General features: G+C 36.0%; 1 protein-coding gene across 1 annotated transcript in view; it reads left to right on the top strand.

The window, feature by feature from the left end:
* LOC123656234 (zinc finger protein 420) overlaps positions 1 to 16063 on the top strand; it is a 28356-nt gene that overhangs the window by 455 nt on the left and 11838 nt on the right. The window contains exons 2-8 of the mRNA XM_045591934.1: positions 214 to 312; positions 8646 to 8717; positions 9036 to 9211; positions 9572 to 9659; positions 10250 to 10469; positions 10813 to 10892; positions 13096 to 13314. Of these exons, the coding sequence (XP_045447890.1) occupies positions 280 to 312; positions 8646 to 8717; positions 9036 to 9211; positions 9572 to 9659; positions 10250 to 10469; positions 10813 to 10892; positions 13096 to 13314 (888 nt within the window). The 5' untranslated portion in view covers positions 214 to 279. The remainder of the gene's footprint in view (positions 1 to 213; positions 313 to 8645; positions 8718 to 9035; positions 9212 to 9571; positions 9660 to 10249; positions 10470 to 10812; positions 10893 to 13095; positions 13315 to 16063) is intronic.

Consider the following 16063-nt stretch of genomic DNA (forward strand, 5'->3'; position numbering starts at 1 on the left):
AATACCTAGTTTAAGACTTAAAATTAAGCTGAAGTGTTATTATTTTCATTACAATTTTAGATCCTATCATGAAATTAATAAACTTTTAGTCAATTTAGTATTAAGTGTGCACATTTTAATATACTCTACACATAAACATGTGTTATATATATTACGTACATATAATCGGTAGCTATAGTACGTAAATAACGTGGGATTTATCTATTATTTCAGCTATACTTTGACATTTTAATGTCATACAAAATTTAGAATCTTTTCGGTCTAAAAGATTAAACCAAAATGGAATTCAATCTTCACTGGGAGGATGTAAAGGTATGTAATTCTTCTTATCATTTTAATTAAATTAATAATATTTGTGGTGGTTGAAATTTAGAATTGTTCGGCACGAATTAAAGGGTGAAAAGGGGTGAGAAGGGATGGGAGAGTCCCTCTCAACCCCCCATACCATTCCAAATACAAGGTATTGCACCATTCTTGAAAAAAAAGGAAATCCCATAGACCTAACGGTAAGTCTTTAGATTAAGATCTGTCGAATTATCTAAGCTCAAAATTAGACCGCTGATCGACATAATTTCATTAAAAAAAAATAACCCTAACCTATCTAACTTCAAAATGAGGGATCTTAATCTAAAGACTAGCCGATCTAAGCTCAAAATTAGACCATTCAAGGGCATAATTTCGTTCTGTGATGTCTCCTTCTCCGATGCTTCACCCTTAAATTCCTGTCAAACGATTCTAAATCCAAACCTTTTTGTTACTTTTTCTGACTGTGAGATATTATTTAACATTATATCAACGGGAAACAAACCATCCTCTCTGTTAATTGTCTTAATTTTGTTGAATGTGACACTTTACAAGGCTAGTCTCTGACATGACCGAGATTGCCAAGTATCACCATTAGTATCTGTGAGATTAACCATTAGTTTTGATAGTTTTGGCATGGTATTTTTATCATTTCATCAAGTGAAAAAAGGATGTAATTAAAAAATACGAAGGACAAAAAGAACAACACTAAACTGACTTTCAGCTTAACTGGAAATAATAAAAACGTAACATGTCTTATGGTCGTACTCTGCTCATATCTGAAATTATTCTCCACTTTTATATTGGACATAATACACAAATTACAAATAATTTTTATCAGTTTATTTGTTCCGTTAAACGGAATATCTCCACATGAAGCGTTATAGAAATACATGAACTCAGCGCCAAGACCTACAGGTACCCTCAAGTGTGTTGCAGCCTTGCATAAAGAGCTTGTGTCTAGGCTTTTAAGTTAAAACACCAAACTGCGGATATACAAAACAGTTGTTGTTTTTCACGGGCTTTTTTCCGCTACTCGACGTCTTGGTGCGCCTTTTTTGCGTGATTGGCTGGGGGCACTATTTGTGCCAGCCTAGCTCCTTGAGAAAGCCTAGCTGACCCTTCACGTTGCCGACGACTTCCTGGAGCGACCTCGGTGTCCCGAGGTGTAGTGCCCTGTAGTTCGTCATACTACCGCACCGCATTCCAGCAGGATATGTGAGGCCGTTTCTTCTGCCTCCATGCACGCTCTGCATAGGGGGCTGTCTGTGACACCTAAATTGTATAAGTGCTTGTTAAGCAAGGCATGTCCGGTAAGAGCCCCGACCAGTAGTCGGAGCTGGGCTCTCTCATACCGCGAAGTTTGCGGGACAATCCTAGGTTGATCGTCGGAAGAGCTTCCTTGGTCTGCTTGCATACAAAACAGTTATAAGACCTATACTGATGTATGGATGTGAAGCCTAGACTCTAATCGAGAGTGAAGAACATAACCTTTTAGTCACCGAACAAAAGCTTCTTACGAAGATCTTTAGTCCTATCGGACGAGAGGATGGAAGCCGAAGAGTCCGAAAGAACACTGAATTACAGGAACTTATGGCTGAGCCAAATATACTCGCAGAAATTACAATGCCTCCATTGGCTTGGTCATGTAGAACGAATGAGTGAGATACGAGAACTGAAGAAAGCTTACTTGGGCCGACCATCGGCCCGACGCCCGGTTGGACGAGCTAAGTATCGCTGGCGCGATCGAGTTGAGATGGACCTATGCACGTTACAAGCCAATAATAATTGGCAAGATCAAGCTCGGGCAAGATAGAGAGTTCTCGTCTCAGAGGCCAAAACTCACTTTAGGGTTTCAGCTTGGGGGTTCATAGGAGTAGTAGTAGTAGTAGTAGTCTATTTTTTCTGATAAATTTGTATTATTTTTTTAACAATACAAATACTGATTAGAGGTCTTCGTTATATTAAATAGTGGATAAAATAACCTAATATTTATAAATAATCATACAACCTATTATTTATTTTATCTGACAAGCGTTATTTATGTAGAAACAATATTTTTATTACTTTACAATTCAAATGTACACAGACCCAAATTGTACTCTATTGTAACATAATAAGAACAAAATTCTTTTCAGTGACCAGAACATCTCTCCTTGCCGATATATCAGTCCCATGTCAAATCATATTCTATCGTAACTGAATGAGAACTAATTTCCTTTCAATGTCCAGAACTAATATATTTCTAAAAAAGTAATATTTAATAATATTTTTGTTTGTGTTATACTACACGTTAGATTATTTATTTCGTTTCGTTAAATAATCTTCCTTCTTCTTCTTTAAAGACTATGGCTCCATCAGCTTTACGTGATGATTTTGCCAATGACAAGTGCTGAAAGTGTATTGAAGTCCGGAGACTGGGTCCGTTTTTGACAGTACAATAGTGGGTTAAGCTGCTTATGCTGCGGTTGGTTGAAAATATTTGACATGATTATTTGATTTCATTTTTTGGTAAACTATAATTTTATATCATTGATTCTAATAAACTTAGCTAAGACAGCACAAAAAGAAGATTGCCATAAAGTTAGAAGCAAACAAACATTAACCGGCCGCGGAATCTTTTTGGGAAGCATATCATATAGTGATACAGTTAATTTCAGACAATTAAAAAACAAATGGTCGAGAGATCCTTTCTCCAAGCCACATTCAAATAAGAAACTGTCTCGAATGCGCAACTTAGCCAAGAATACAGGTGTGCAGGAGAAACCCAATCGTATACGGATAATTATCGACGTAGTTATTTTACCTAGGTCGGAGTATTTAAAAAACCACGGCTTGATAGGAATACACGGCTGGATATTGCCATAATATTTACCTGTAACTAGTCTTGAAGATTGCCATAATCTATCCCAAGATTTATCCAGGCATTGCTTAGCCAAATTTCTAAAGTCTCGGGAAAAGCATTTTTTATATTTATCGCAGCCTAGGCGAATGGCGTCTTTTGCACATATGTCTGCCATCTCATTACCTGCTATACTGCTGTGACTCGGTATCCAGGAAAGCGCTACTTCAATATTCGACTGGTGACATTTCAACAGTGTTTCTTTTATCTTTAGTGTAATCGGAAGATTATTTTTAGCATGAAATGGACTTTTCAATAAACCCTGGAGGCAGCTTTGAGAGTCAGTGAATACTACAGATTTATTAAGACCATGTGATTCAATATACAAGATAGCTTCCAAAATGGTAATACATTCACCTGAGAAAGTGAAGGAGATAGGAGGCAGTTTGTAATTCAAGATAATATTGTATTTAGGAATCCAGACAGCAGAACCAACGTTTCACTCGGGGTTAATTTTAGATGAGTCAGTGAAGAAATACAACCATTCCGACCAGTCCGAATCAATTATTCTATTAAACTCAAGTGCAGTGCCAGGTGATTCTTTAGTAACTCCTAGGTTCAAGATAATTCTAGGGTGATCAAGGAATCGTAGCTATACGTGAATAGAGGATTTTTGTCAAACTGATATATACCATTGATGTTGATTTTAAGAAAAGATTTAGTAAGGGGAGGTTTATATTTATAGATCCAAAAATTGAATTATTAATAAGCTGATTGAGATCATGAAGTTTATCAATTAAAGGGTGAGAAGAGTTTTGTATGGCATTAATAAGCAACCTGTCACATAAAAACTGTCTGCGTAGATGTAAAGGAGGATCAACCAATTCCACTTGAAGGGCTTTAGTAGGAGACATTTACATTGCTCCAGCTATAATTCATAAGCATTTCGCTTGTAATCTAGTCCAATACGAGAGAGCAACTTTATTACATGGTTCCAAAACGAAACTTGCGTAGTCAAAATGACTACATTTAATCGCACTGTACAACAATTTCGAATAAGGGTGAGGTGAAATAACCCCATCTAACGCCCGAGAGAGATCTTAGAATATTAATTTTTATTAATTTAGATGTTGAACGCCCGATATTTTGGAGTCCAGTATCACTCCCAAAAATTTTACGTGATTCTGAATGACAATAGGTTGATTATTGATGTGAAGAAACACGCTATCTGGAACAGAGAGGTTTCGAGTGAAAACGATGCCAGAGCATTTTGGGACAGACAAGGTAAGACCATGATCAGTTAACCAATTATTTAAGTAGTCCAGGGCAGATTAGAAGTGGCCGCGGAAAATGATGAAGAACAAGAGTAAAGATTAATGTCATCAGCTTATTGTAGAATAATGCCAAAAAAGAGAACCGATTTGTCAAGTTCGTGAGTATACAAATTGTACAAAAGGGGGCTCAGAATGGAGCCCTGAGGAAGCCCTTTCCAGACTATTCTTTTTGGAAGTAATAATCCTTGGACACGAACTGTGATGTATTGGGCAGAGTAAAGATTAAAAACAATATTGATTATTCTCATCGGCAAGTTTAAGTTAAACATTTTCTGACGGAGAATATGGAGCTCAACGTTATCGTATGCAGATGAGATATCAAGGAAGGCGCCAATAACATGTTTCCCAGAGCTAACGGCACGCCAAACATCGGTGGTAAAAATGCTGAGGCTATCTAAAGAGCCCATACTCTTCCTAAAGCCAAATTGGTATTTAGACAACAGGCATCACTCTATAAACCACTCTAATCTATTTTCTTTTAGATAGTCTTTATTAGGTTTTAGGATAGGAATGATAATATGAGTTTTTCACGAATCAGGGATAATTCCGGAGCTATAGATCAAATTAAAGATATCAAGTAGATATAGTTTAACAGAAGTGGGGGATTTCATAATGAAGGAGTATGGGATACCATCGATTCCGGGCGAAGAATCCTTAAGTCCATCAAGGGCAGAAAGTAGTTCGTTTAAGGAGTAAGAGTCGTTGAATCTTTCTGAAGTCATGCAAGAGGGAGGACATAAAAAAAGTGTTTTCAGATGGAACATAGGGAGGAGCTAAATTATTAACAAAGTTAGGCAACTAATAAGAGGAATCTGAAAGATTTCATTTTTCTTCACAAGCGAGGCAGGTGCTCGCGGTGATAAAGACCTGCAGAAGTTACGCCACCCACTAGACTTTTTCTTTGAAAGTAAGCGCTTAGTCTTAGCAGTTGTTTTCTGTAAATGTAGGTAATTAAACATCGATAAATCAGAAAGATAGGTAGGTAACCTCAGCAGCCTTGCGTTTCCGAATATTATCTGTGCATTCAGAGTCCCACCATGGGGGCGAAGGTATTTTGTCTAGAAAAGTGTAAGTGGAATTGATTAATCAGCTGCAGAGATTAGACACCAAATAAACAAATCATAACACAGTAAAAAATTATTGTCAGAGACCGGAGGAAGAGTATCAATTTTAGAATCAAGAAAAGATGAGAATTCACCCCAATCAGATTTCTGAGTTCAGTATTTTAAGAGAGGTGGGAGAGTAGCAGATTTATTAGGAGCTGTATCAAAATTTATTACTATGGGAAAGTGATCACTACCGAATGAGTTCGGTAAGACCATCCACAAGAAGGACATGACTAAACTCGGAGATGACCCGTAGAGGTCAACTGCACTAGGTTTTTCACTCGGAGCGGCTCTTCTTGTCGGAGTACCATCATTTAAGACACATAAATTGAGATTATCAAAAAATGACAACAGTGATGAGGAATTTGAGTCACATTTATCGCAACCCCAGAGGGTGTGATGAACATTAAAATTTCCTAAGATGACAAGAGGAGACGAAAATGTGGATAAGATAATGTTTAATTCTGAAATTAATGCTGAAATAGGGTGTGGTAAATAGATTGAAAAAAAAAAATATATTAAATATTTTAGCACCAATTATTTGAAAACCAGGACCATGGTAAGGGACATGAATTTCTGAGCAGATAACAGTTTTATCAATCAGAAGAGCGGACCCTCCGTAGCCATCATCTCGTCATCACGTAAGCATGTGTAGCCAGGTACTCTAAATATAAAACGAGGCTGAAGCCTAGATTCTGAAAGAGCAAATATTGCAGGTTTATATTTATTGATTAAATAAATTAGTTCATGTTTTTTGTTTTGAATACTTCTACAGTTCCATTGAATTATCGTGCGACCCAGCATTTTTATTAACTAAGGTAGAAAAGTGTTTGCAATAAACTTAGTACATTGTTCGGTAAAGTGTCTCCAAACTTGGAGATCATGTTGACAAGAGCGCAGACCAAAATCTCAATTAAATTATCGTTAGGAGTTAAATTAGGGGTCGGGTCAATCATTTGGGGATTAGGAAAAGCACATCCCTTAGGCATGGTCGATTTAGGATAGTTGGTGATGGAGGAATGAGCATAAATATCATAAGAAGGGCGCAAAGGGGTATTAGGACGAAGAGCTCTGAACACCGTTTTAGCTTTGGGATTGGTGAGTGACTTGAGGAGAGGGCTCTAGCCTACGCGGCGCTTGAGAAGCTGCAGCATAGGATAGCCGGGACAGATGACATGTGATGAAGCCTCTGTGTAACCAATACTCTCTTTAGTCATAATTAGTTTGATTTGCTTTTGCCTTTCATGCTCCGGACATTTTGAAGATTCTGTAGCCTTATGATTGCCTCTGGAGAAAAGACAAGAGTCATTTTCATCTGAGACAGAGCAGGTTTCGCCAGAGTGAGGTTGAGCGCATTTGTAGGATCGGGGGGTGGAACGGCACTGGCCCTTAGTATGACCGAAACGGCAACAAGCAAAGCATTGGACGATCGGTAATTGGTACAAAGAAACAGGAAGGGATGCGTGAAAACAAAATACTCTCTCAGGTAAATCCTGTCCGAGAAAGGTTAAGGCAACTGTAGTAGTAGATAACCATTCAGGTTTTCCATCAGTAATTCGTTTTTTATTTAGGTGACGAGCTTTGACGACTTTACCGCAGTTATGAGGGTATTCCATTCCCTCGACCATATCTGATAAAGACCATTCAATGGGTACAGAGCGGACCACGCCAATCCTCGTGACTTGATATTGTGGGATAGAAGCCTCGTAATTATTTGCGGATAGAATAGGATTATGGACAAATAAATTTGCTAGATCAGCTGACAAAAAATCTACAGAAATCCTATTTCTGCCTAGGTTTTTAATGCATCCGTTAACAATTCCATCTATGGAGTTCTTATGAAGGAACTGTGCGAAATTGAGAAGGCGAATAGATGGACCAAGTTTTGCACAGATTCCAATTTAGAGATATGAACGGAAAAGGGACCTTTATCATCCTGATTATAAGCAACTTTAGCACTGTGAAATCTGGATCAATATACGTGTCTTGCACAGAGGCAGATGGGGGAGAGGCTTTCTTAACACTTTCGGGATCAGGAATAATTAACAAGCGTCTTTTATTGCCGCCAACGCCGCCATCTCCCCCATCAGGAGGAGTTGAAGCGTCCCACTCCATATTAGGGACTACCACTTATTACACAAAAAAAAAACAGCACTACTATACAAAACAAACCGGCACAGTATACAAAATACACCAATAAACACAAAAATTTCCACCAAATAACAGGAAAGATACACTAGCACGTGTTGACTCTCACCTACCCTAAACTAAATAATCAGTGGACAATGTGTTTCTTTTCGTATGATGTTCGTTATTTTCTTGAGTTTGTTATTTTTACGATTGCAATTTTGCGTTTTGAGAAACTGTTAATATAATTTAGTTGTTTAGTGAGTTTAGTCATAGTAATTTATTATAATTGTAAAAGTATAATTTAATAAGCGCCGCTAGTATTTAATAATTTGTGATATGTAACGTTTAACAACGAGCATCAAAACGCGTCGTTATAATACTATACTAATATATTGCGCGCTTGAGCCTGTAATATCCCACAACTAGGCATATGCCTCTTTCCCCATGTAGGAGAAGAATCAGAGCTTATCCACCACGCTGCTTCAATGCGGGTTGGCGGATTTATCCCTACTATGAGTAACGATTGCTATCAGGTTAACATGATAACAACCGGGACCGACGTCTTAACGTGCTTTCCGAGGCACGGTGGGGAGACCCATAAGAACTGCACAAACACCTAGACCACGGCAAACACCTGTATGGCCAATACAAATGTTTGTCAAGTGCGGGGATCGAACCCGCAACCGCCAGTGCAACAGGCACAATCCATGGCTGTGACCGTTGACTAATATATTATAACATAAAAAATAATAGGCTTTTTAAAAGTAGCGTATTGCTACTATATATACTGATGATACTTTTAGACATGTTGGTAAAACATAATTTTGATAACTGTAGTTATGTAAAAAAAATTCACAAGGGATTCTCATTTTTGTTTTTGTATCGATTGTTTTTTTTTTATGTTGTTATCACTATATATTATTGTTTCAGCCTAATATAGTTGCAAGTGAAGAAGTTATATGTGGCCTTGATAATGTGCAAAATGATTCATATGAAAACATGGTATGTCATTAAAATATTACTTACTTAACATTAGCAATGTCTTAGTAGAATGAAAACAAGCTGTTTGTATGACTCCTATGTATTTCTTTTTATAATATGTAAAGTTTAAGATTTTTGTCACAATGCAAAAGTTCAGTTTATACTTCTTTAGAGAATGTTGTGGTTGCGTAATTAACAACAATTCATTGACAAAATTTAGCGTCATTTCGTATTAATTTAAGGTACATTTAAATTTAAATTAATGTAATTAGATTTCAATAGTAAGTCGTAATAGTAGCCTGTTCTTAATAAAATATAAAAAGTCAGTTTTTTCCACAGACAACAGAAGAAATTATAGCAGACACAGAACAAATAGCAGCAGAAAATCTTATGTATTTATCACAAGATTTTGTCAGCTATACCGAGAGTGCAGAATTGGCACAAGATCCTAACGTTGAATGTGTTACTGAGGAAGTAATTACTGATGATTGGGTTATATCAGGCGGACAAGAAAGGTAATTTTATTTTCACATATAATACAATGTTACTAATTTGGGTATTACTGAATGGCTATAACAAAGACACATTTAAAATTTACAATTAAAGTAATGCTTACGTAATTATAATTTGGTACAAAAATTTACATTTACTAATATGCCAAGCTACTGAGTTTTTGATGATTATTTCATTATAAAGAAAAGTGTAATCAAAATGTAACATAATAACAGGAAAATGGTTAGTTTGTAATAAAATTGATATATAAATAAAATTACATTTTTTTGTATATGTTTTGTATACATAAAATGTTACCTATACTGTTTGTTGAGTAATATAGATACTATAAATAATTTCTATGATTTAAGTTTTCCTTTCAGGGTTGAAGTACCTTTAGAACATTTAGCAAACCCTATTCAAGATATTAAAGAAGAAAATGACATTGATGTTCCTCTACCAACAGATCAAGTAAGATATATATTTAAATTAAAACATTCTTGTGCTAACATAGTTAAAGACTCAATTAACCGGACTAACAACAATGTTAGACATTCAGATTGTCAGATCTCCAAATAATTGAATTTATGAAGAATAGTGGCTATTTTATACTAGTATACATAAATTATAATGAATAATTGATAATTAATTATTAAATTATTAGATTTTTTGTATGCCCAACATTTCGGTTACTTTACAGCAACCATGGTCATGACCTCGCTAATAAACCGCGATAGAATCCGAAAAACTCATTATAATGAGTGAAATTCGCATAAACATTAGAAAACAATAAGTATACACAAAGTAAGGTAAAAATATTAAAAACAACTAAAATAAATTAAAAATTGTTGTTGAAAATTACATATTTATTAAATTACTGAAATACTGTAACCATAATCATGATATAATGTACAAATATGTCTGTAAAGTTATTTGATTAGGGTTCACAAATCCTATTACCTAGTTTCTAGAATATTGTAAATGCTACCATTGTATTCCTATTTTTTTAACGGACAAACTGACTTGCTAACTATAACACAATTCAAATTGTGAATTTTCAGGATGAATACACAGCCATGCGTCCCTGGCCATGTGACTTCTGTTCCCGTCGGTTCCGTAAGAAGGCAGCTCTGATGAACCACATGGTGGCTCACCAGAACGACCGGCCGCATGCCTGCAACCTATGTGGTGTACGCTATGTACGCAAATGCGACCTCATGAACCACCTCAAGGTGCACGCCTTCGTGCCTGAGGACCCAGACCCTTTGGACTACCAGCACGGTACATTTTTATTTTACTTACTAGTAGTACACATTGTTATTTGAAATATTTTTTAAGGTAGGGTAGCATATGTCCTGTTAATTTGTAGCAGTCCCACTGGAGAACCCCCAACATTACAGAATATCACATCCAAATAATACCTAGTACCTAGTTCCTGTAGTGTATAAGGTAGCCAGAAGTCCTGGGTAGGGTCGGGGTTGAGGTTGCAACATTCAACATGCATTTTTTCATTCAAGTAGGAACCAGTTTTTAAATAAATAGAAACCGTAGCCACACATCAAGATTATTTGAAGGATAAAATCAATTTAAGAAAACCAATAAAAAGAACAATTTTTATTTTCAGATGAAATCGTAGCCCATACCCCTTTGATAAAGACTAAAAAAAAGAGAGGTCGGCGGAAAAAGGCTGCTGAATCCGTTGAGGTAATAATAGGCATCTATACCCTTTTTTTATTTAAGACATAGTTAAAGTTAAATGTGGTATTATAACATATTATGTGTTTAGCTAATGGATTACTTTATCATATTTAAAGGTATATCTTATACTATTAAACGAGCAATTCTTGTATATATATATATATATATATATATAATCTGAATCTCGGAAACGGCTCCAACGATTTCCATAAAATTTAGTATATAGGAGGTTTCGGGGGAGATAAATCCATCTAACTAGGATTCATTTTTAGAAAATGACGTTTTATCCCTGTTTTTAGGGAGTGAAAAAATAGCTACAATATCGTTAGAATACGAAAGTAAATTTCGCAACTGTCATTAAAGTTGTAATAGCTCGGTGGGAAATCGGCCGGTCGGGATCAACCGAGGAGATCATGGTTCAAATCCCAATGTCCCTGATCAGTTATTTTTTTCCTTTTTTTTAATTGCACTCGTTATTTAAAAAAAAAATATTATTCATATTTTATAAATATGTAATTCGAATTTAAATATGAATTCCAAAAAACACGATTTACTAAAAATACCGAACTAGGCTCGGTCACCCAGGTACTTAACTTTAAAATACAAAGGAGCAATTACATTTTAAACTTCAATACTATAATCAAATTGCAAACATACAGTATCAAAGCTAAATAACACTGATCTCAAGGAGTGTTGTGTTCCTGTGGTGACTAAGGTGGTCGGATTTCTTTGGGAGAAACAGGGGGTCGAAAACGCGCTTGCGATGCTTCTTGTGTTTTTGGTTATGGGCCATAGGGTACGGTAACCACTTTCTCAGGTGAGCCGTATTTTTGATTGCCAACCTAGATGAATAAAAATAAGAGTAAATTTGAGTAAAAATGTAATAGATATAATGTAGTAAGGTTAAGAAGGTGTTCAGTATAGCAAAACGAACCATGTATATATTTTGCACAGGTAGATTGATTGATTGATTCCTGAGACGGTAACATCCTACTGTTGGGCATAGGCCTCTTTCTACATGTAGGAGAAGGATCGGAGATTAATCCACCATGCTGCTCCATTGCGGGTCGGTGGATATATTCCCTTTTTTTTGTTGACCCATGGGAAAATTTCGGAATTTATCGGATCGATCGTCGATCTAGGTCCATCGTTGACCCAACGGCGATAGAAGTACCTCCCACGACTATTGACGTTCCGAATCGTGGAGTGCCTCTGGGCCAGTGGAAGGCCACGACCTCCGTTTTCTCTAACGCTACGTCCAACCCGAGTGCCTGAATTCTGACCACTATTTGGGCCACACCGACCGTGGCAAGGCGGTCCGCTTCGCGCTTGTCGTCCGCACAAATGGTTACAGAGTTTCGTCTGCGTAGCAAATGACGGACACACCCCGCAACGTAGCACCGCGAAGCACCCAGTGGTAACCAATGTTCCACAGAAGCGGCTCGAGAACCGAGCCCTGTGGAACACCGCAAGACATCGACCGTGCCCTGCCCATCCACCGCTGGTCGGTGGATATATTCCCTGCCAGTTTGGCAGCTTAACACATAAAGTCAAATTAATGTTGAAAGACTAATAATAAACCTCTTTGAAATAATATAATTGTGTTTGCTCGCAAACAAAAAAAAAAACGACTTTAATTACATCGACGAGTAATACAACGTGGATCGACGAAAAAATAGTCAAGTAACTACGCGTTATCAAAGATTACTCAAAAAGTAGTTATCAGATCTCAATAAAATTTATATGTGACCGCATGACGAACATCAGCTTTCGATTAAATTAAAAATTATTAAAATCGGTACACCCAGTAAAAAGTTATTGCGGATTTTCAAGAAGTTCCCTCGATTTTTCTGGGATCCCATCATCAGATCCTGGTTTCCTTATCATGGTACTAAATTTGGGATATCTCCTTTCCAACAAAAAAATAATTCTCAAAATCGGTACATCCAGTAGAAAGTTATGCGGTATAATACAACGTAGGTCGACGAAAAAAGCGTCAAGTAAAAACGCATTATTAGATGTTGAGAACCTCCTCCTTTTTTGGAAGTCGGTTAATAAAAAAAAAGATTATGCAGAAAATTAAAACAAATTCCAGTAATAAAAAAAAAAACCAATTCCAGGATCAATATTATTGAACAGAATAATTTATTTAAAAAATTAATTAATAATTAATTTTTTAGTATTAAAATAATAAATTGGAACGCTGCAGGAGAACGGCGTGATGGAGAACATGACGTCGGCGCGCACGCAGCAGTGGTCGCGGCGCGCGCGCACGCCGCCCGCGCCGCGCCCGCCCTCGCCCTCCCCGCCCTCGCCCTCCCCGCCGCCGCCCTCGCCGCCGCCGCCCGCCGACCCCGCGCGCCCCTTCGTCTGCCGGACCTGCGGCATCGGCTTCGCGAGGGAGAAGGCGCTACAGTCTCATTCTAGGGTAAGTGATTCTAGCATTACTAATATGAACATTTTTTTTTTTTGGTAAAAAACAGGACGCCCTTTTTTCATTAATTAACAGGTCCATTATAGCGCGTCGCTGGGAAAGCATTCTACCACTACTGAACCATTGATTCATATAATACCTTAAATGCTGTTTTTCTTATTCACTAGTACTACACACAAAAATACACAATGTTCATTATTTGCGGCAGTTAAAGCTATAAAAATTAAAATACATATCGAAGTTATAATTAATAATTGTGTTTGGAGGCAAACGAAAAAAAACCGACTTCAATTATTTCGACAAGTAATACAACTTAGGTAGACGAAAAATTGTGTTGTGTCATGGGACACCAGGTAGGAACGAAATTTCGGATAGTATAGAAGCAACACAATTTGAAAAAAAATGTTTAATTTTATATATATTTTCTAATTCTTGGGTTTTTTTTTTAATTTTGTTGATTGTTTTTTAATTAAGTACATAAAAGTATTTAGGAAATTTAGTATTTTAGAAAATAACAAATGCCGTAAAATAAAAAAAATCAAACAAAAAATAATAATAATAATAATTCAAACTATTAAGTGAAATAAAATAACATGTGTCTTTATTTATTTTTGTCGACAGTATAAAATTACATAAATAATTTTAAAAAAGCTTACTATAATATTGCCTATAGTCTGTTCAACGAGAAGAGATACCAAATGTAAACAAAGCCCATCATTTTTCCGTAGCGACGACGGAACAAACAAAATATAGTCTATCTCTTTCTATCTTGTTTGTTTTCTATCTGCTGCACGTCTCTCTGCAAGGTCGAACGATATTTTAACTGGCCTTGAAAACAATCGGACCGCGTACGGCCCTTTGAATTTGTATTATTTATTTTTATTTCATTTCGTGTCCTGAAGCGCTCGGGTGATTGTTATATTTCGATAATTATTATTTAAGAAGTATCAAATCTTAAATACATAATTATATTTAATTAATTATATTAAATTCAGTAATTACAAAATATAAATATATTTTACATTTAAAATTTTTGTGTAAGTAAAAAAAAAAAGTTACAAAACCCTGCATAGTTGAATGACCTCGCATTTGGTTTGTTTACATTTGTTATCTCGGCTCGTTGAACGCACTATATATTATTATTATATTTTTTTTTTATTAATCAATTCTTATCATTAAATTCTATTACTGAAACTATTATTGGCTTGTGGTAACTATATAAAATGAGATATTATATGCTTGCGATTCTATTTTGTGCAAATATCTTGAAAAAACAATATCAATAGTAGTACCATATCTCGATGACGATTCTTTTGGATTGTTGTTAATACGTAAGTTAAATTTTTCTAAAAGAAATGTTTTAGTGGTTCTGGTTTCATCTGCAAAATTCACGTTAAGGTCATACACCTATAGCACACCGGCAAGTAGAGATGTTCGCAAAGGCTAATACGTTAACACGATATGCTACTTTTTAAATGCCTATTATATTTTACATTATAATATATTAGTATAATATTATAACAACGCGTTTTGATGCCCGCTGTTAAACGTTACATATTGTAAATTATTGACGGTTGAATGAGCGGTCCGCCCTTTGTCCGCGCTTCGAGCGATAACTTAAGGGTTATCAATAAAAATTTTATGATTTTGATGATATTCCTTTCTTCCTATTATTTAATTGATGTTACAATATATCGATTATCATATTTTATTTATTTACTTTAGTTGTTTTAAATGAAAGTATCTTTTTACAATATTTACATTCCGCTTTTTTGCAATTTCATCTATCACAGTAAAATAATTCCACATTTGTCCTTTTCGTTCACTAAACAACTAAATTATATTTGCAGTTTCTCAAAACGCAACACCGCAATCGTAAAAAAATAACAAACTCACGAAAATAACGAACATCATACGAGAATAAACGCGTTGTCCGTACTGATTATTTAGCGAAACGAAATAAATAATACGTGTAGTATAATACTGGTCACGAACATCAGCGCAAGGTTGCCTGTCTGTCGGTATTTTACAGGATATATTTCGGAGAGTGTTGTCAAGAAGTATACAATTTGGTTCCACCATCACCTTTCTACCACCGAACAAGGCATCGTATGTGTCTGCAACGCTACGCGGTTGAAATTCCACGATCTCGCACTAAGCGCTTTGCCTCCTCATTCTTAATACGCACTGCAAACATTTGGAAAGCCCTCCCGCCTTCTGTTTTTCCAACTAATTATAACTTGGGTATTTTCAAATCATGAGTGAATAGGCATCGTCTAGGCAAGCGCGTACCTTCTTAGGCTGCATCTTCATTTACCATCAGGTGCAACTGCAGTCAGGTCAGTCTATGTATAAAAAAATAAAAAATAAAAATACAAACAAAAATATTTTTAAATATTAGTTTTCAAAAATATATTAGTTTTAGACATTAAAAGGAAAATAGTTCTTATTCCGTTACAATAGAGTACAATTTGACTCTTGTATAGGAATATAAATATTCTTTCAACGTAAATAACGCTTGCTAGGTAAAATAAATAATAGATTGTATGATTATTTATAAATATAAGATTATTTTATCCGCTATCTAATATAACGAACACCTCTACCAGCAAGCATGCGGCGCGTGACACGCCCGCCCCGTGCCCTACCTCATACCACCAAATAGATCGATAATTCGCCTTTGCGCAGCTTGACCGCCAGCGTTTCATTGAACATGCCGCGACTTATAATGCTGCTCTAGAAA

The sequence above is a fragment of the Melitaea cinxia genome, chromosome 9 (assembly GCF_905220565.1).
Source record: "Melitaea cinxia chromosome 9, ilMelCinx1.1, whole genome shotgun sequence".
NCBI lineage: Eukaryota > Metazoa > Arthropoda > Insecta > Lepidoptera > Nymphalidae > Melitaea > Melitaea cinxia.